At 42.3% G+C, this 22,581-nt stretch overlaps 1 protein-coding gene across 3 annotated transcripts in view; it reads right to left on the bottom strand.

The window, feature by feature from the left end:
• PTPRN2 (protein tyrosine phosphatase receptor type N2) overlaps positions 1–22,581 on the bottom strand; it is a 1,054,095-nt gene that overhangs the window by 571,333 nt on the left and 460,181 nt on the right. For all 3 annotated transcript variants that reach the window (XM_073334545.1, XM_073334547.1, XM_073334546.1), the window contains one exon: positions 131–217. In XM_073334545.1, the coding sequence (XP_073190646.1) occupies positions 131–217 (87 nt within the window). The remainder of the gene's footprint in view (positions 1–130; positions 218–22,581) is intronic.

Below are 22,581 nucleotides of genomic sequence, written 5' to 3'. Positions count from 1 at the left end.
TTCTCTTTCTCTCCCCCCCCCATGATGAATTTTGATGATAAAAATTTAGGTATTCCCTTAAGAAAATACATATTAAAGAATAACAATGAAAAAACATATAAAATAGAAGGGATGAGCACCATATACATACTTGACATCGTCAAAGTCACTCATCTGCAGCTTCAGGAGATCTGCCACATCCTTTATTAACTCCAAACCCTTTTCCACATTCAGCGGGCTGTTGAAAGGGAAAAAGAAAATGCAGCATTATGAAAATGGAACTCATCAATACTTGAGAGGCAAAATGTCCCCAAAGAGTTATCACCTTGGCTTGTCAGGGTCTGAAAATTACTGCTTACAGTATTCCTGTCACATAGCGATTGTGATATCAAGGGAATTGGGATCAGGTGCTTCTTCAGGCATGATGAATCACCTGAATTTTCCAGCAATAAGACAAACAATAAGGTGTAAATGGAATTGTTAGGAAGTGTAATGGGCCCATGATGCAGTGACCGTTTCATCTCAAGCCTCAATAAAAAATGTAATAAAGTAAACAGAAAGAAAGAGTGAAAAGGATTGGCGAGACAAGGATGGAAACAAACAATGAAAGTCAAATTGCAGGGCTCTGTATCAAATGGACAAGGGAAAAGCATATTTTTAAATTCATTAGTTTTTTTTAATGAATCCTGACCCAGGGAAAGGATGCAAAAATATTATGGATTTGAAAGTAAACAATGGAGATAGGCACACAGAGGAGGAGAGGCTGATTAGATAGATGGAAGACACTTTGGTGTGTGTGTGCTGCTGACATAACCTGCCTTCAATCTTTTTAAATTTTCTCAATGCCACATTTACATTTTTTAATTTAGAAAACAAGTTGCAATCAAGCGTATCACATGTGCAGTGTTATCATTTAAGAAAGCATTTAGCTACATGCAAAATGTTCATTTATAAAAAGTTTCAGGTTATTAGTTAAGAGTTTTTTAGGCTCTCTTATAACTCGAAAGATGTATTGCAAACATTACATTTTCTATCTGTGATGTATTGACAGCAATGTTCAATAACTCCAACAGATACAACATTTTCAAACCTATCTGGATGGGGGCTTAAAAGTTTCTTGACACCTTAAATGACTGCTTCTTGGAGCAGCTAGTCTTGGAACCTACAAGAGAAGAGGCAATTCTTGATTTAGTCCTAAGTGGAGCACAGAACATGGTCCAAGAGGTGAATATAGCTGGACTGCTTGGTAATAGAGACCATAATATATGGTAACTAAATTTAACATCCCTCTGGCGGGAAAAACACCACAGCAGCCCAACACTGTAACATTCCATTTAATTTCAGAAAGGGGAACAACACAAAAACGAGGAGGTTAGTTAAACAGAAATTTAAAAGGTACAGCGCCAACAGTGAAATCCCTACAGGCTGCATGGAAACTTTTTAAAGACACCATAACAGATGCTCAACTTAAATGTATACCCCAAATTAAAAAACATAGATGATAACAAAAAAAGTGCCACCGTGGCTAAACAACAAAGTAAAAGAATCAGTGAGAGGCAAAAAGGCATCCTTTAAAAAGTGGAAGTTAAATCCTAGTGATGAAAACAGAAGGAGCATAAATTCTGGCAAACTAAATGTAAAAATATAATTAGGAAGGCCAAAAAAGAATTTGAAGAACAGCTAGCCAAAGACTCAAAAAGTAATAGCAAAAAATTTGTTAAGTACATCAGAAGCAGGAAGCCTGCTAAACAACCAATGGGGCCACTGGACGATCGAGATGCTAAAGGAGCATTCAAGGACAATAAGGCCATTGTGGAGAAAATAAATGAATTCTTTGCATCAGTCTTCATGGCTGAGGATGTGAGGGAGAGTCCCAAACCTGAGCCATTCTTTTTAGGTGACAAATATGATGAACTGTCTCAGATTGAGGTGTCATTAGAGGAGGTTGTAGAACAAATTGATAAACTAAACAGTAATAAGTCACCAGGACCAGATGCTATTCACCCAAGAGTTCTGAAGGAACTCAAATACAAAACTGCAGAACCACTAACTGTAGTCTGTAACCTATCATTTAAATCAGCTTCTGTACCAAATGACTGAAGGATAGCTAATGTAACGCCAAATTTTAAAAGGGCTCCAGAGGTGATCCCAGCAATTACAGGCCAGTAAGCCTGTCTTCAGTACCAGGCAGATGGTTGAAACTATAGTAAACAACAAAACTGTTAGACACATAGATGAACTTAATTTGTTGGGGAAGAGTCAACATGGTTTTTGTAAAGGAAAATCATGCCTCACCAATCTACTAGAATTCTTTGAGGGGGTCAACAAGCATGTGGACAAGGGGGATACAGTGGATATAATGTACTTAGATTTTCAGAAAGCCTTTGACAAGGTCCCTCACCAAAAGCTCTTAAGCAAAGTGAGCTGTCATGGTATAAGAGGGAAAGTGCTCTCATAGCTTGGTAACTGTTTAAAAGATAGGAAACAAAGGGTAGGAATAAATGGTCAGTTTTCAGAATGGAGAGCGGTAAATAGTGGTGTCCCCCAGGTGTTTCTACTGGGCCCAGTCCCATTCAACATAGTCATAAATGATCTGGAAAAAGGGGTAAACAGTGAAATGGCAAAATTTGCAGATGATACAAAACTACTCAAGATAGTTAAGTCCCAGGCAGACTGCAAAGAGCTACAAAAGGATCTCTCAAAACTGGGTGACTGGGCAACAAAATGGCAGATGAAATTCAATGGTGATAAATGCAAAGTAATGCACATTGGAAAACATAATCCCAACTATACATATAAAATGATGGGGTCTAAATTGGCTGTTACCACTCAAGAAAGAGATCTTGGAGTCATTGTGGATCATTCTCTGAAAACATCCACTCAATGTGCAGCGGCAGTCAAAAAACCAAACAGAATGCTGGGAATCATTAAGGAAGGGATAGATAATGACAGAAAATATATTGCCGTTATATAAATCCATGGTGTGTCCACATCTAGAATACTGCGTGCAAATGTAGTCATCCCATCTCAAAAAAAATATATTGGAATAGGAAAAGGTTCAGAAAAGGGCAACAAAAATGATTAGGAGTATGGAACGGCTGCCATATGAGGAAAGATTAATAAAACTGGGACTTTTCAGCCTGGAAAAGAGACAACTAAGTGGGGATATGATAGAGGTCTATAAAATCATGACTGGTGTGGAGAAAGTAAATAACGAAATGTTATTTACTCCTTATAACACTAGGAGTCGCCAAATGAAATTAATAGGCAGCAGGTTTAAAACAAACAAAAGAAAGCCTTTTTTTCACATAACGCACAGTCAACCTGTGGAACTCCTTGTCAGAGGATGTTATCAAGGTCCAAAACTATAACAGGGTTCAAAAAAGAACTAGATAAATTCATGGAGGATAGGTCCATCAATGGCTATTATCCAGAATGGATAGGGATGGTGTCTCTAGCCTCTGTTTGCCAGAAGCTGGGAATGGGCGACAGGGGACGGATCACTCGATAATTACCTGTTCTGTTCATTCCCTCTGGGGCACCTGGCATTGGCCACTGTCAGAAGACAGGATACTGGGCTAGATGTACCTTTGGTCTGACCCAGTATGGCTATTGTTATGTTCTTATGGATTTGATTAAAGGGTGCTTTTCAACATTGTTAAACCCCAGTGTTCATATAATTAAACTTTAAAAGCATGAGTCAGCTCATTTATGCCAGTGTAAATCAGAAAGAATTCTAGTGAAGCCAATGCAGTAAAGTGAGAAGAGGATCAGGCCCTACATTTTTACTTCGAAACTTTGGAGGAAGAGGAGGGGGTGATAGAGGGAAAAAAGAAATCTCTTAAAGGTGATTTCTTTATGTAGGCCAAGAAGGAAAAAAAGAAAAAGAAAGATTTTCCAGGACCTACTTTATTTATTGTTTTTACTTATTTCAATGAAAGATTTCACCTGCAAGTTTTTATCAATCATCATCGTTTTATGTATTGTCTACTGGGCTGCAATGAGCACTTTTATTTATTTATTTTACTGTGTTTTGCCTACAGTGCCCTAGGATATCTCATTTAGACTTTGGTTAGGACAGAATTACTCAGCTTCTCTTCACATTCCTATAGTCCTAACCCAAAATGCTCAAGGGACATCCTGTCACACAGACAGAGGTACCACCTCAGGGTACCATATAAACTTAAGAGTTCTTCTACATGTAAAAGGCAGAGATGTTCCTGTGTAAAAGTAAAGTAAAGAATATAAGCACTTCTGCGAGAAAAAAAATACCATGGATTAGTCATAAAAAAAAACACCTTACATTTCAAGGATTGACAGCGGATAGAACTCTGATTATTTACAGATAACCATGAAAGTAGATTGTCATAGTGACTCAGGGGCTTATGTGTTAATTAGATCCTTTCCTTCCAAAGATGCTGGTTTAAATGTAGGGGGATGATTGCTGTCAGGAGGTAGATTTTTACTGTAATAGCAAGTACACACAGAAGTGCAAGGAAAGAGGACTGGAGAAGGGCAATACTTTAAAAAGGGGAACAAAGAGGATTCAGAGAATTATAGACCAATTAGAATTCAGAGAATTATAGACCAATCAGCCTAACTTGGATACCTGGAACAAATTATTAAACAATCCATTTATAAGCACCGAGAGAATAATAGGATCATAAGGAATAGCCAGCATGGATTTGTCCAGAACAAATCATTCCAAACCAACCTACTTTCCTTCTTTGACAGAGTAACTGGCCTAGCGGCGGCGGGGTAAATGTGATATATCTTGACTTTAGTAAGGCTTTAAATACAGTTCCCCACATGACATTCTCAAAAGCAAACAAGGGAAATGTGGTCTAGATGAAATTGCTATAAGGTGGGTGCACAACTGGTTGAAAGACTATACTCAAATAGTAATTGTCAATGGTTCACTGTCAAACTAGGAGGACGTATCTAGTGGGATCCCTCAGGGGTGAGTCTTGCATCCGGTACTATTCAATATTTTCATTAATGACTTCGATAATGGAGTGGAGAATGTGTTTATACAATCTGAAGATGACACCACGCTGGGAGGGATTGAAAACACTTTGGAGGACAGGATTAGAATTCAAAACAACCTTGACAAATTGGAGTATTGGTCTGAATTCAGCAAGATGAAATTAAATAAAGACAAGTGCAAAGTACTTCACTTAGGAAGGAACAATCAAATGCACAACTACAAACTGGGGAATAACTAGCTAGGTGGGAGTTACAGTGGATCACAAATTGAAAATGAGTCAACAATGTGATGCAGCTGCAAAAATGCTAACATTATTCTGGGGTGTATTAACAAGAAGTGTTGTATGATAGGGTATGTCTACACTACGAAATTAGGTCAAATTTATAGAAGTCGGTTTTTTAGAAATCGTTTTTATATATTCGAGTGTGTGTGTCCCCACAGAAAATGCTCTAAGTGCATTAAGTGCATTAACTCGGCGGAGTGCTTCCACAGTACCGAGGCTAGAGTCGACTTCCGGAGCGTTGCACTGTGGGTAGCTATCCCACAGTTCCCGCAGTCTCCGCTGCCCATTGGAATTCTGGGTTAAGATCCCAATGCCTGATGGGGCTAAAACATTGTTGCAGGTGGTTCTGGGTACATATCGTCAGGCCCCCCTTCCCTCCCTCCCTCCGGGAAAGCAAGGGCAGACAATCGTTTTGCGCCTTTTTTCCTGAGTTACCTGTGCAGACGCCATACCAAGGCAAGCATGGAGCCCGCTCAGGTAACCGTCACCGTATGTCTCCTGGGTGCTGGCAGACGTGGTACTGCATTGCTACACAGCAGCAGCAACCCCTTGCTTTGTGGCAGCAGATGATGCAGTAGGACTGGTAGCTGTCATCATCATGTCCGAGGTGCTCCTGGTCACGTCGGCCAGGAGCGCCTGGGCAGACATGGGTGCAGGGACTACATTAGAAGTGACTTGACCAGGTCATTCTCTTTAGTCCTGCAGTCAGTCCTATTGAACCATCTTATGGTGAGCAGGCAGGCGATATGGATTGCTAGCAGTCCTACTGTACCATCTTCTGCCAGGCAGGCAAGAGATGAGGATGGCTAGCAGTCCTACTGCACCATCTTCTGCCGAGCAGCCATGAGATGTGGATGGCTTGCAGTCCTTCTGCACCGTCTGCTGCCAGCCAAAGATGTAAAAGATAGATGGAGTGGATCAAAACAAGAAATAGACCAGATTTGTTTTGTACTCATTTGCTTCCCCCGCTCCCCCGTCTCCGGGACTCATTCCTCTAGGTCACACTGCAGTCACTCACAGAGAAGGTGCAGCGAGGTAAATCTAGCCATGTATCAATCAGAGGCCAGACCAACCTGCTTGTTCCAATAAGAACAATTACTTAGGTGCACCATTTCTTATTGGAACCCTCCGTGAAGTCCTGCCTGAAATACTCATTGATGTAAAGACACCCCCTTTGTTGATTTTAATTCCCTGTAAGCCAACCCTGTAAGCCATGTCGTCAGTCACCCCTCCCTCCATCAGAGCAATGGCAGACAATCGTTCCGCGCCTTTTTTCTGTGCGGACGCCATACCAAGGCAAGCATGGAGGCCGCTCAGCTCACTTTGGCAATTAGGAGCACATTAAACACCACACGCATTATCCAGCATTATATGCAGCACCAGATCCTGGCAGAGCGATACCAGGCGAGGACGCGACGTCAGCGCAGTCAAGTGAGTGATCAGGACATGGACACAGGTTTCTCTCAAAGCATGGGCCCTGCCAATGCATGCATCATGGTGCTAATGGGGCAGGTTCATGCTGTGGAACGCCGATTCTGGGCTCGGGAAACAAGCACAGACTGATGGGACCGCACAGTGTTGCAGGTCTGGGACGATTCCCAGTGGTTGCGAAACTTTCGCATGCGTAAGGGCACTTTCATGGAACTTTGTGACTTGCTTTCCCCTGCCCTGAAGCGCATGAATACCAAGATGAGAGCAGCCCTCACAGTTGAGAAGCGAGTGGCGATAGCCCTGTGGAAGCTTGCAACGCCAGACAGCTACCGGTCAGCTGGGAATCAATTTGGAGTGGGCAAATCTACTGTGGGGGCTGCTGTGATGCAAGTAGCCAACACAATCAAAGATCTCCTGATATCAAGGGTAGTGACCCGGGGAAATGTGCAGGTCATAGTGGATGGCTTTGCTGCAATGGGATTCCCTAACTGTGGTGGGGCCATAGATGGAACCCATATCCCTATCTTGGCACCGGAGCACCAAGCCAGCGAATACATAAACCGCAAGGGGTACTTTTCAATAGTGCTGCAAGCTCTGGTGGATCACAAGGGACGTTTCACCAACATCAACGTGGGATGGCCGGGAAAGGTACATGACGCTCGCATCTTCAGGAACTCTGGTCTGTTTCAAAAGTTGCAAGAAGGGACTTTATTCCCAGACCAAAAAATAACTGTTGGGGATGTTGAAATGCCTATAGTTATCCTAGGGGACCCAGCCTACCCCTTAATGCCACAGCTCATGAAGCCATACACAGGCAGCCTGGACAGTAGTCAGGAGCTGTTCAACTACAGGCTGAGCAAGTGCAGAATGGTGGTAGAATGTGCATTTGGACATTTAAAGGCACGCTGGCGCAGTTTACTGACTCGCTTAGACCTCAGCGAAACCAATATTCCCACTGTTATTACTGCTTGCTGTGTGCTCCACAATATCTGTGAGAGTAAGGGGGAGACGTTTATGGCGGGGTGGGAGGTTGAGGCAAATCGCCTGGCTGCTGGTTACGCGCAGTCAGACACCAGGGCGGTTAGAAGAGCACAGGAGGGCGCAGTATGCATCAGAGAAGCTTTGAAAACTAGTTTCATGACTGGCTAGGCTATGGTGTGAAAGTTCTGTTTGTTTCTCCTTGATGAAACCCCCGTCCCTTGGTTCACTCTACTTCCCAGTAAGCTAATCACCCTCCCCTCCTCCCTTCGATCACTGCTTGCAGAGGGAATAAAGTCATTGTTGCTTCACATTCATGCATTCTTTATTCATTCATCACACAAATAGGGGGATGACTACCAAGGTAGCCCAGGAGGGGTGGTGGAGGAGGGAAGGGAAATGCCACACAGCACTTTAAAAGTTTACAACTTTAAAATTTATTGAATGCCAGCCTTCTTGTTTTTGGGCAATCCTCTGAGGTGGAGTGGCTGGTTGGCCGGAGGCCCCCCCACCGCGTTCTTGGGCATCTGGGTGTGGAGGCTATGGAACTTGGGGAGGAGGGCGGTTGGTTACACAGGGGCTGTAGTGGCAGTCTGTGTCCAGCTGCCTTTGCTGCAGCTCAACCATACACTGGAGCATACTGATTTGATCCTCCAGCAGCCTCAGCATTGAATCCTGCCTCTCTCATCAAGCTGCCACCACATTTGAGCTTCAGCCCTGTCTTCAGCCCACCACTTACTCTCTTCAGCCCGCCACCTCTCCTCCCGGTCATTTTGTGCTTTCCTGCACTCTGACATTATTTGCCTCCATGCATTCGTCTGTGCTCTGTCAGTGTGGGAGGACAGCATGAGCTCAGAGAACATTTCATCACGAGTGCATTTTTTTTTCTTTCTAATCTTCACTAGCCTCTGGGAAGGAGAAGATCCTGTGATCATTGAAACACATGCAGCTGGTGCAGAAAAAAAAAGGGACAGCTGTATTTAAAAAGACACATTTTATAGAACAGTGGCTACATTCTTTCAGGGTAAACCTTGCTGTTAACATTACATACATAGCACATGTGCTTTCGTTACAAGGTCGCATTTTGCCTCCCCCCACCACGTGGCTACCCCCTCAACCCTCCCCCCTCCCCGTGGCTAATAGTGGGGAACATTTCTGTTCAGCCACAGGCAAACAGCCCAGCAGGAATGGGCACCTCTGAGTGTCCCCTGAAGAAAAGCACCCTATTTCAACCAGGAGACCATGAATGAAATCTCACTCTCCTGAGGATAACACAGAGAGATAAAGAACGGATGTTGTTTGAACGCCAGCAAACATACACTGCAATGCTTTGTTGTACAATGATTCCCGAGTACATGTTACTGGCCTGGAGTGGTAAAGAGTCCTACCATGGAGGACGCAGTAAGGCTGCCCTCCCCAGAAACCTTTTGCAAAGGCTTTGGGAGTACATCCAGGAGAGCCGCGAATGCCAGGGCAAATTAATCCTTTCACATACTTGCTTTTAAACCATGTATAGTATTTTAAAAGGTACATTCACCGGAGGTCCCTTCTCCGCCTGCTGGGTCCAGGAGGCAGCCTTGGGTGGGTTTGGGGGGTACTGGCTTCTGGTCCAGGGCGAGAAACAGTTCCTGGCTGTCGGGAAAACCGGTTTCTCCGCTTGCTTGCTGTGAGCTATCTACAACCTCATTGTCACCATCATCATCATCATCTTCTTCGTCCCCAAAACCTGCTTCTGTGTTGCCTCCATCTCCATTGAAGGAGTCAAATAACATGGCTGGGGTAGTGGTGGCTGAACCCCCTAAAATGGCATGCAGCTCATCATAGAAGTGGCATGTTTGGGGATCTGACCTGGAGCGGCCATTCACCTCTCTGGTTTTCTGGTAGGCTTGCCTCAGCTCCTTAAGTTTCACACGGCACTGCTTCGGGTCCCTGTTATGGCCTCTGTCCTTCATGCCCTGGGAGATTTTGACAAAGGTTTTGGCATTTCGAAAACTGGAACGGAGTTCTGATAGCACGGATTCCTCTCCCCATACAGCGATCAGATCCCGTACCTCCCGTTCAGTCCATGCTGGAGTTCTTTTGCGATTCTGGGACTCCATCATGGTCACCTCTGCTGATGAGCTCTGCATGGTCACCTGCAGCTTGCCACGCTGGCCAAACAGGAAGTTCGCGGTTCTTTTCCTGTCTACCTGGCCAGTGCATCTGAGTTGAGAGTGCTGTCCAGAGCGGTCACAGTGGAGCACTCTGGGATAGCTCCCGCAGGCCAATACCGTCGAATTGTGTCCACAGTACCCCAATTCGACCCGGCAAGGCCGATTTAAGCACTAATCCACTTGTCGGGGTGGAATAAGGAAATCGATTTTAAGAGCCCTTTAAGTAAAAAAAAAGGGCTTCATCGTGTGGACGGGTGCAGGTTTACATCGATTTAACGCTGCTAAATTCGACCTAAAGTCCTAGTGTAGACCAGGGCTAAGACATGGGAGGTAATTGTCTTGCTCCACTAGACGCTTGTGAGGCCTCAGCTGGAGTACTGTGTCCAGTTCTGGGCACCATATTTTAAGAAAGATGTGGACAAATTTTAGACAGTCCAGAAGAGAGCAACAAAAATTATATAAGGTTTAGAAAACCTGACCTATGAAAAAACTTTTTAAAAATGGGGCATATTAAGTCTTAAGAAAAAAAGACTGAGGCAGGGAGGAAGCTGATAAGTGTTCAAATATGTTAAGGACCATTCAAAAAAGGAGGGTGATTAATTCTTCTCCATATCCAATTAAGGCAGGACAAGAAGTAATGAGCGTAATCTGAGCAACAGAGATTTAGGTTAGATATTAGGAAAAGCTTTCTAAGTATACTGGTAGTTATACTCTGGAGTAGTCTTTCAAGGAAGGTTGTGGAATCCCCATCAGTGGAGGTTTTTAAGAACAAGTTGGACAAACATCTGTCAGGGATGGTCTATATATACTTGGTCCTACCTCAGCGCCAGGGGCTGGACTTGACTTCATAGAATCATAGAATATGAGGGTTGGAAGGGACCTCAGGAGGTCATCTAATCCAACCCCCTGCTCAAAGCAGGACCAATCCCCAACTAAATCATCCCAGCCAGGGCTTTGTCAAGCCTGACCTTAAAAACCTCTAAGGAAGGAGACTCCACCACCACCCTACATAACGCATTCCAGTGCTTTACCACCCTCCTAGTGAAAAAGTTTTTCCTAATATCCAATCTAAACCTCCCCCACTGCAACTTGAGACCATTATTCCTTGTTCAGTCATCTGCTACCACTTAGAACAGTCTAGCTCCATCCTCTTTGGAACCCCCTTTCAGGTAGTTGAAAACAGCTATCAAATCTCCCCCTCATTCTTCTCTTCTGCAGACTAAACAATCCCAGTTCCAGCCTCTCCTCATAAGTCAACAATGTGACTTCTCAAGGCCCCTTCCAGCCCTGCATTTTTATGACTCTATGATTAGTAGGTGACAGAGACAATGTTCTGAATAGTCAAAGGGGTAGGCAGTGGCATTGTAGGATTGTATCTGGGAGAACAAATTGCACCTGCAACCCTTGCATTTCCTGTGTACATGGGTATGGCAGTAGTATAATGATGTTGTGGTGGATGACATATAGCACAGAGCACGTGCAAAACACTTGTAGTACATGGTAACAGAATAGCTAGCTAACTGCAATGCCAAAATGCTCTAGTGCAGCGGTGGGCAACCTGTGGAGCGTGGGCCACATGTGGCCCATCAGGGTAATCCGCGAGACAGTTTGTTTACATTTGCACGGCCGCCTGCAGCTCCCAGCAGCCGCAGATCGCCATTCCAGGCCCCTGGGAGCTGCGGGCAACTGTGCAAATGTAAACAAACTGTCTGGCGGCCCGCCAGCAGATTACCCTGACGGGCTGTGTGCGGTTGCCCACCACTGCTCTAGTGTACACAAGGCCTCTTGTTCAAGAGCCAACCCTACATACCATTCTGTTTTTATGTTTAAGATCACATGTATAGTGGCAGATGACACCAAGCTGGAAAGTGTCAAAAATAAAATTAATTTTATTTTTGACACCTTTCAGCTTGGTGTCATCTGCCACTATATAGGCTGTCCTTTAAGGCTGATTTGAGAGCAAGCAAAGCGCAGGAGAATAAAACACAACTACTGACTATACTATACCGTATAAACTTTACAGCTCGCGATATATAAAGTCATTCTGCATTTTGTAGTGTGCTTAATAAGTAACTCTAAAAGTCACCATCCATTAAAATACATTCCCTCTCCTGCCCAAGGGTCATTACTGTGTAAACCAGCATTTCATTATTGAAACAAAGCACCTTACTTCCATCGGATTATCCTCAAACACCTTCTCTTTCTGTCACCAGCAATTTAAACATTATTTTTCAATTGAAAGCTCACAGAGCTAACAAAAAATGTATATTGAACCAGTGTCAGTGTTCTTATACAGTCTATCTCAGATCATGTGTAAAACAGACTTTGTTTAAAGGGCTAAGAAGAATGAAGTTATAAAGAGCATAAGGAAATACATACAATTTACTGGTGGGTTAAATAGATATAGATTATACTCTCTTAAAATCAGGCTCTGAGTCTTCACTCTCCAAAATCTTTCACCACTTTCTTTATTGTACCTCACTTCCCAGCCTCATTAGGCACACTACTCTGGCATACAGCTGTACCTGCTGCATCATGAGGCTCATTTTTCTATTTAAAATAGCAAACATTAGATGATGGTGTTACATTATCCCCTCAGATGAAATGGCTTCTTTGTTGAAACCAAGACTGCAGTGGCAACATTTGGCACCATGACTTAATCACAGCTCCCTTTGCAGAAACTTCCCTATCCCCATTTGTCATTTTAAAAATCAAGGGCCCAATCCAGAACTACTTGCTCAGGAAAAACCAATATGTACTTTAATTAACTCCCATTGGCTTCATTCGGAGGTTTGTCTGAGTAAGGACAGCAGGACCGGGCTATCATGCTATTTTAATTAGAGAAGGGCCTGATCTAAAACTGCAAAAACTTTTAATGGGAGCTGCTGCCTGCTCAGCCCTTTTGAAAATCAGGCCATCTATTTAGATGCCCAAATATGGATTAAGAAACCTAACATAAGGCAACCACTTTTGGAAATTTTGCCGCACAATGTACTGAACACTGAAATGAGAGAAAAACAGAGAGCACGGCAAACACACCAACCACTCGCTACATTGCAATCGTTTACACAGAGCCCTCGCTGTTAGAACGTGATTTTTAAAGAGCAGTTCTACACCTAAAATGACTCTAATAAGGGCATCGTGGAGTTCCACTCTCATTATCTGTCAATGACTTCCACAGCTAATCTGCTCAATTTACGAGAAAAAAAAGAAGTTTTTTCCTGCCCTCTGGTTTTACAAACTCCACTTGCAAGTGCCTCATAGTCACACCAGGCCATTTCCTTCTCATACACCAGCAAAAGAAATAAAGGTTTTGCTAGCCAAATTATGTCCTCAGTGTTATCTATGCAACCCCCCTGCCTTCAGTGGGATTAAACATATGTAACTAAGGCTATGTCTACACTAAGACCTTACAGCGGCACAGCTGTACCGCTGCAGCTACACCGCTGTAAGATCTCCTGTGTAGCTGCTCTATGCCAATGGGAGAGAGGTCTCCTGTTGGCATAATTAAACCACCCTGAATGAGCAGCGGTAGTTATGTCGGCGGGAGACGGTCTCCCGCCGACATAGCGCTGTCCACACCGGCACTTTTGTTGGTGAAATTTATATTGGTCAGAGATGGGTTTTTTTCACGCCCCTGACTGACAAAAGTTTTACTGACAAAAGTGAATGTAGACATAGCCTACGAGGAATTCAGAATATTATTCAGTTGATGCTGAATGAGGAATACAACCCAGTTCCCCTTCCCTCTGATCTGTTAGCTCTGCAGTGGTCACAAGAGTAAAGAGCAGCATTCATGGCAGTCCAGAAGGATTGTACACATTCCCTGGGGTCAGATGTGGGGAGCATGCAGTAGAGGCAGCCAGCAATTAAGGTGTGGCTTGACAAAAAGATACATTTTTAACATTACAAAATCTTCTCTGACTCCATTACTTAAAGAACAGAGCTGAACGCTGGATCCTGATCCCAGTCCTAGTTTAGCTTGGTGCCTTAATTACATATTTGGCGCTGTAACATTCCAATAGACATTTCTATAAGATTTCTATAAGATTCTATAACATTTCTATAAGATTTCTATAAGAATCTGTAAGATTCTATAAGACATTTCAAAGCTCAGCAGTGGGAATAAGAATACGCAGAGGCTACTTTGAAGTTGATAGATTACATCTCTCTTGAGTTGATCTAATGATTATATGTTCAAGGGTATGTTTGCAATTTCTGGTCAGAGAACAGGACAAAAATACATAAAAAAGGAGCGAGGTGAGTCCTGCAGGAAATGCCACTGAGCAATATGGCAGTTCCCTCAGCCTAGCACAGAATAGCACTCAGTTACTAATAAAAGCGACAGGGTAATGGCAAAGGGGAAGAAAAAACAGAGATGAAAAATGTTTTTTCTACATTTCTTGTGAAAACGATCCCATAAACTGGTCCATTTTTAGTGAAAATGTTTGATTTAGTTGTACAGATGGCTTGATTGTTAATATTTGCCAGGCCCACTCTAGTCCAAAGAGAGCAATATGTGTTTCACAGTAAGGTTGTCAGCCTCACAAGCAGTTGCTCTTATTTGTTTTTCCTTCTCAGAGTTGCCAAGTGTGTTCCAAAAACCACTTACTGAGCCTTAAAATCCGCATGTGCCACTGTTCAATTTATGTACTGTCCTTCCCAAACTGTACACAGTGCCTTTGCAATACATTTTTAAGAAACGTAATGCAGCACAGTAATGGATATCCATCCAGTTCTGTCAGATTAGTTCATGTGAATAATTTTCCAAAAAAATGAGGAATAACCTACAGCACAGAAATAAGCCTGACATTGGGAATTACACTCCTTAAAACTAAATGTCTGTCTAATCCCCAGTGAAATCTTAACTAAATTCTCAGATTCAGCATTCAGTATTTTCAATTTAAATCTTGGAAAGAGTCTTAATGGAACAGTTGTTTGTTTTCCACATGGATAACAATGTAAAAAAATGATGCATTGCCAAATAGAAGCTCCACATGCAAAACTTGTTGCATGATTACCTTAGGTAACCAGCCTCTATTATACACTTAAGCACACCAGGCAATGAAAGTAGCATATACAGAATGACTGTGAGATTAAAGGTAAACAGCTTCCAGTTGAAGATATTGGTAGGGATATAAAAGTCCTTTATGGCTTGGTTCACGGATACCTTAGAGATCCTTGTCCTCTTTGTGTTTTAACCCAGCAGCTCAAGTGATAACAATAATATTCCATTTGAGACACTCAAGTTAAGAGTCACTGATTGTGCTCATCCAGGGTCTGGATTACAGCTGGTTGGGAATTTTTCTGAGACACAATTTTTCATTGAGAAATGCAGATTTGTCCAAAACAAATATTTTCTCAGGAAAGGATCAGATTCATCTCAACTCAGATTCATTGGGAAGGTTTTTTATTTTTATTTCCATGATGGAGGGAAAAAAGAGAAAGAGACACTCTCCTCTCACTGTGGAGAGAGACCACAGTTCACATGCTTGCTTGTTTGGTTTAGAATAGGGACTTGAACATATATCTCAGGCAGCTGCCCTAACCACGAGCCTATTGGCTATCTAGGGTACGCTGCATGCATGTGTGTGTTCTCGTGCGCTCTCTCTCTCTCTCTCTCTCTCTCTCTCCCTCTCTGTCATTTTGTGGAAAATATTGAAAGGTCTCAGGTTTATCCCAATATGGAATGGAAATATTTTATAATATAATAAATATTAATACTTTAAGTCTTGAAAATATCTGTGGGATGGGAGAACCATTTCCCAACCAGCACTAGTCAGGATGTTTTCAGTGGTGGGTCCTTGCCTCTGGAATTTACTCTCCAGCTTAGTCTGACAAAGCCTGATTTTGATTACCCTCCATACACATTGTGAAACTTATACATTTGCCCAGGCTTCTTCAGTAGAGGATGGCTGAGTGAGTTAGGACAAGGCAGTCAAATATTAGAGAATGTTTTAATGCTGATTTGGGTCAATTTTTTTCCCTATTCATTTTTAAAGACATGTGCATTTTATCATCTGAAATACATAAAATTTCATTAAAAGCGGCAAAGAGTCCTGTGGCACCTTATAGACTAACAGATGCATTGGAGCATGAGCTTTCGTGGGTGAATACCCACTTTGTTGGATGCATGTAGTGGAAATTTCCAGAGGCAGATATAAATATGCAAGCAAGAATCAGGCTAGGGATAACGAGGTTAGTTCAGTCAGGGAGGATGAGGCCCTCTTCTAGCAGTTGAGGTGTGAACACCAAGGGAGGAGAAATTGTTTTGTAGTTGGCGAGCCATTCACCATCTTTGTTTAATCCTGAGCTGATGGTGTCAAATTAGCAAATGAACTGAAGCTCAGCAGTTTCTCTCTGAAGTCTGGTCCTGAATTGTTTTGCTGCAGGATGGCCACCTTTCAATCTGCTATTGTGTGTCCAGGGAGGTAGAAGTGTTCTCCTACAGGTTTTTGTATTTTGCCATTCCTAATATCTGATTTGTGTCCATTTATCCTTTTATGTAGGGACTGTCCAGTTTGGCCAATGTACATAGCAGAGGGGCACTGCTGGCACATGATGGCGTATATTACATTGGTGGACGTGCAGGTGAATGAACCGGTGATGGTGTGGCTGATCTGATTAGCTCCTGTGATGGTGTCGCTGGTGTAGATATGTGGGCAGAGTTGGCATCGAGGTTTGTTGCATGGATTAGTTTCTGAGTTAGAGTTACTATGGTGCGGTGTGTAGTTGCTGGTGAGAATATGCTTCAGGTTGGTGGGTTGCCTGTGGGTGAGGACTTCAAAGAGAAACACCATCACCTCAGGATTAAATTTGACACCATCAGTTTAGGATTATACAAAGACTGTGAATGGCTAGCCAACTACAAAAGCAGTTTCTCCTCCCTTGGTGTTCACACTTCAACTGCTAGAAGAGGGCCTCATCCTCCCTGATTGAACTAACCTCGTTATCCCTAGCCTGATTCTTGCTTGCATATTTATATCTGCCTCTGGAAATTTCCACTACATGCATCCGACAAAGTGGGTATTCACCCACGAAAGCTTATGCTGCAATACGTCTGTTAGTCTATAAGGTGCCACTGGACTCTTTGCCGCTTTTACAGATCCAGACTAACACGGCTACCCCTATGATATAAAATTTCATTGTTATTTTGCAATGATGCCCCCTTGCAATGACATAAAACTAACTTCAAAGACTCCTTTCTTAGCAGGGTGAACTGTAAGCCAAAATTAGAAAATCTCAATATAAAATACAGGTCTGGAAAAGTGTATGGAAAAGTTTTTTTAAAAAATAAACGATGGGAAAGATGCAAGAAAAATTGGACATCATTTTGTTTCATCTAGAGGCCACGTTTCTGATTAAACAAAACTGAGGACCAGATTCTCCTGTATGCTAAGGCCATCTCGTGCTGCATAAGCATACCAGAGCTGGATACTCTGCTGGCAGATATCTTGCCACTTTGATGCTTCTTGCACAGGCTGCCCCGAGTGTAATGTTGCATGGAGAGAATGCTGCATTCCAGGCACAGGGCTTGGGAAGGACAGGGAGTGGGCATTGGATCTTGAGGTAATATATGGGATAGATTTTGAGCTGCTCTGTAAGAACTTATTAATATTATATGTCCCATCTGTTTGTTATCGTGTTTCTTATATGAACAGAAGGGGTTAATTCAGAGGTTGGCTCTACCTACACACTAGCTTCAGATAGCCACCCATTGACCACTCTTGTGGGATAATACTAGACCCATTTTCTTTGATGTCCTACCTCTTACCCCCTACTGAACTCAGTGGACCAGTTTGTCTAGGTAAGATCAGAGGGGAACACAGGAGAACCAAAAAGCCCTGGAAACAAGACAAAGGGGTTTGGGGAGATAAAAGCAGTATTCGTAAGGAAGGGAGAGGGTGATGACTTGGAGTTGCTCATGAGAAGTGGTTCCCAAAGACACACACCCCAGAGACCATGGGTTTGGAGTAAAGAGGGACCTGCCTAAGTCTCTGCCAAAGGAAGGTAAGCCTGTAAGTAACACAGACATCAGTACAGGCCTTTTGTTGTTTTAAAATCCTCTATTTTCTCTTAGGCTTTGCAATCTTCCTACTGTTAAATTTAAAGAAAGATTTTAAGAAAGCTGTCTGGTCACTGCATTAGTCACTGGTCACAGCTCCTGTAGGAAGAAAAGGAGTACTTGTGGCACCTTAGAGACTAACCAATTTATTTGAGCATAAGCTTTCGTGAGCTACAGCTCACTTCATCGGATGCATACTGTGGAAAGTGTAGAAGATCTTTTTATATACACACAAAGCATGAAAAAATACCTCCTCCCACCCCACTCTCCTGCTGGTAATAGCTTATCTAAAGTGATCACTCTCCTTACAATGTGTATGATAATCAAGTTGGGCCATTTCCAGCACAAATCCAGATTTTCTCACCCCCACCACACACACACACACACAAACCCACTCTCCTGCTGGTAATAGCTTATCTAAAGTGACCACTCTCCTTACAATGTGTATGATAATCAAGGTGGGGTTTGTGGGGGGGGAGGGGTGAGAAAACCTGGATTTGTGCTGGAAATGGCCCAACTTGATTATCATACACACTGTAAGGAGAGTGGTCACTTTAGATAAGCTATTACCAGCAGGAGAGTGGGGTGGGAGGAGGTATTTTTTCATACTTTGTGTGTATATAAAAAGATCTTCTACACTTTCCACAGTATGCATCCGATGAAGTGAGCTGTAGCTCACGAAAGCCCATGCTCAAATAAATTGGTTAGTCTCTAAGGTGCCACAAGTACTCCTTTTCGTTTTGCGAAGACAGACTAACACGGCTGTTACTCTGAAACCTGAGCTCCTGTAGGAAAGACTTGCACGTGCTGAACACAGGCCTGCTGATTAATCAAGGCTGGTGCTCAGGGGGCTGCAGCCTATGGTCCTATCAGACCGGGAGAAAAGATAGGGCACAAGACCTAACATTACAGTACACTCAGAGGGACCGGCATGGAAGGGTTTAAGGTGCAGCTAGTACATTGACACTTTATGCTAGTAGCATAAGTAAGTGCTGTCCAACGCATTGCTAACTTGCACCAGCATTGGGCCTCTCTGAGTGGGGACCTGCGCCCCCACCCACACCCTCTCTACTCCATCCAGAGATAAGATGAAGTGGAGAAATCAATCAGTTGTAGCCTTACTCCCTAACGCATGATGGTTTCTGTTCCTTTCAAAAATAAATACATGTAATTATTAATTCTATAATCCTACCTTGTGTGATTATGGATATTCTCATTAGCCATAAAAATGTCTAATCCATTTTTAAAAATCCTGCTGGACTCTTGACCTCACTGATATTTTATCAGGCCAATTTGTATTCTGAAAAAGGGTTGTGGGTGGTCTACACAACTGAAAATAAGGCCTCTTATTTGAGTACCTGAGTATGGATTTAGGTGCTTAAGTCATAGAATCACAGAAACGTAGGACTGGAAGGGACCTCATGAGGCCGTTGTAGTCCATCCCACCACACCGAGGCAGGATTAAGTATACCTACCATCCCTGACAGATGTTTGTCAATGCTGTCCTTAAAAACCTTCAGTGATGGGGATTCCACAACATCCTTAGGTAACCTGTTCCAGCACTTAACTATTCTTATAGTTAGAAAGCTTTTCCTAATATGTAACCTAAATCTCCCTTCCTCCAAACTGAACTGATTACTTCTTGTCCTACACCCAGCAGACATGGACAACAACTGGTCACTGACCTCTTTATAGCTATCTTTTATATATCTGAAGTCTTCAAATTTGAAAATTTGTGCCACAATACACATCATCCACTTTCTCTCCTCCTCTTTGATCTCAACTTTATCTTTCTTAATTGAAGCAACCAGAACTGGACAGAGTTATAATTGTTACAATTTATGTACTGATTTTCTATCCCTCTACTGATGCACATAAATATACTACTTGTTTGTATAACTGCATTTTGCTTGCTTATCTGACTATTTTTGTAACTACATCACAGACGGCAGATACCCTCATTAAGCTAATTGAAATAACTCCTAAGTACCTTTCCTTAAAAGTTCCCAGAGCCCAGTGTATGAGAGGAGATTTTTAAACAGATTTTTTTCTATAAAGCCTGTTTTTGCTAGTGTATATTATTCTGTTGCACTTATCCCAGAGAAATTTCATCTGCCATTGTGCTCCTTAATCCCTCAATGTATTTAAATCCTTCCTAGTTCTTCCTAACAGCCACCTCTTCCTCTCTATTGACCTCTCTACATTTGGAAAAGCAGCAGTTCATAATGATTCATTGTCTCTTACACTCATCCAGATCTTAATCCAATGCAATGCTGTGCCCCTTACTCTGTGATTTATTTTCCTTAATAGTCATTATGAAGAGCATCCCATTCATCTCCTGTTGTATTTGAGGTTACTAGTACAATCTGCAGCTTTGCTTCAAAAACAGCTTCTCTCTGTGGAGGGCCTCCTGTAGCTTACCAGGAGGGAGTCCCATTCCAATGGACCTTAGCAGACCTTTGGATTGGACTCGGGCCTGCTGAAGAAGATTGTCCTGTAACAGGGAATCAGTGGCTGGGGCACAGAGGTTGGTGTAGGGTAAGGGGCTCGTAATAGCTATAGATGGAAGCCAGGGTAGGAGACAGGGCTGGAAAGTTAGGGAGGCAGCATTAGAAAATGGCAGTGGATCTGGGCAATTCCACTGGCATTTCTTTTTGGAGCTAAATTAAGTGAGTGAGGAATAAGGGGAACTCTTCTTTCTATAAGCAGAAAAATTTGAAAAATGGCCTATCCTTGAGATCCTATGAGACTGGGAGTGTGTGAATTTCAGAGTTTGTGGTGACAATGGTTCTGTAGCTACAGGGAGGCAGAAAAATAACCAGATTCTCACAGAAACATTTTTTAAAAGACAGTTTAAAAATGTTTCCTCTGCAAAAGCTACTACTACTAATTGTCATCTGCAAAGGCTGCTTGAATCTTGATTTATGTGAAAATCTCAAAGCAACCTGAATTATGGAGTAGTTACTGATACCTCCATAATAAACTCTGTCTACATTGACTCCAGCTCCCCACTTTTTTGCATGCATCACAGATATATAATGTACATGTGCATCTGTGTGTACTTTGTGCACTTATCCATCCATCCAAGATAGTTATATGGTCCCCATTACGGTAGTATTTCAGCACCTCATAGTCTGTAATGTATTTATCCTCACAACACTTCTGCTATGTAGAGAAGTAGTATGGTCCCCATTTTACAGATGTGGAACTGAGGTATAGAGAGACTAAGGGCTGGTCTATACTAGAAAATTATGTTAGCTTAACTATGTCACTCAGGGGTGTGAAAAAATCCACACCCCTGAATAGCATAATTAAACCAAGCTAACCCTTGGTGTAGCCACCACTAGGTTGATGGAAAAATTCCTCCATCAACCTAGCTACTGCCTCTCGGGGAGGCAGATTACCTACACCGAGAGGAGAACCCTTACCATTGGCATAGATAGCATCTACCCTGATGCACTACAGCAGCAGCGCTGTAGTGTTTTAAATGTAGACATAAGTCCAAGAGTTCAAAGTCACATAAGAAGTCTATGGTGGAGCAGTGACTATTGGGTATGGTGATTTCAGTCAAGGTAATTCACAGTGTTGACATGAAATGAAATTTGAGCCTAAGCCAAGACAGTCCTGACAGAAAATGATTTTATTTTATCTTTCTCACTGATGCTCCTATGAATAATCAGAGAATAGTTTGTACTGAATTAGAAGAGAGCAAAATTTTTCATCCAAAACATTTTTCAGCAAAAAATGCATATTCAGCTACACCAAAACATTGTGTGAATTCATTTCAGTTGTTCATGTAGAAGACTCCCCCAAAAAAATTCTGAAAAAGTCAAAAATATTTAATTTCAACATTTTTAAATGAAACTTTGAGATTTTTCAGTTGAAAATGACTTTTGGGGTCAAACAAAATGTTTCACTGGACCAGAAATTATTTTTTCTACTTTTGATTAACCAAAAATTTCATTTTTTATTTAACCTGAAACTATTTCCCCCCCCCCACATTTCTTCAGACTTACCAGTGAACTGAAATATCACTTATTCACCCAGCTTCCAGTTGGAAAGTCTGGACACACAAGCAAAAGGTTCATGGTGCCATGACACTCCTTCCTCACCTTTCTTAGTTTAGGTTAGCCTTTCTGTGATGACTCAGTGTAGCTTCCTTGCACTTAGTTTCCCGTCTCTTAAAACACTCAGCTTGATACCCATAAAAAAATCAAACCAGGAATATAATTCAGATTAGTAATGTTAAGAGACCCTTATATGATTTGTACACCACTTTGGTTAAACTATGATACGTTTTAATTTTTAGAGCAAAAAACCCACATGACTCACATTTAATCTGATTTGTGCAGGTGTGTGGTAACTGAGTCATATCTGGGTATGGCTCGTCTATGAAAATCTTATGGGAACTGCCTAATATCACAACAATCCTAGAAATAATGATTTTAAAAACACTTCAACTTACCTTATCTAGCTACAGTTTTCTCCATTCTTGTTTCCTCTCACACTTTATTAGGATATTGAACATTCTTAAACATACTTCTGTTTCGACAATACAGCAAATCTCCACTTTGCACATTTTCTGTTCCCTCCCTTCCCATCACCAGTAGGTGTGAAATTTAAACCTCTTAATTCAGACAGATTCAAGTCCAGACCAATTTATAACACAGATGACACTTTGCAAAAAACAATTTCAGTGGTCAGA

The sequence above is a fragment of the Lepidochelys kempii genome, chromosome 2 (assembly GCF_965140265.1).
Source record: "Lepidochelys kempii isolate rLepKem1 chromosome 2, rLepKem1.hap2, whole genome shotgun sequence".
In the NCBI taxonomy this organism is placed as follows: Eukaryota; Metazoa; Chordata; order Testudines; family Cheloniidae; genus Lepidochelys; species Lepidochelys kempii.
This window is presented reverse-complemented; position numbering and strand designations above follow the sequence as displayed.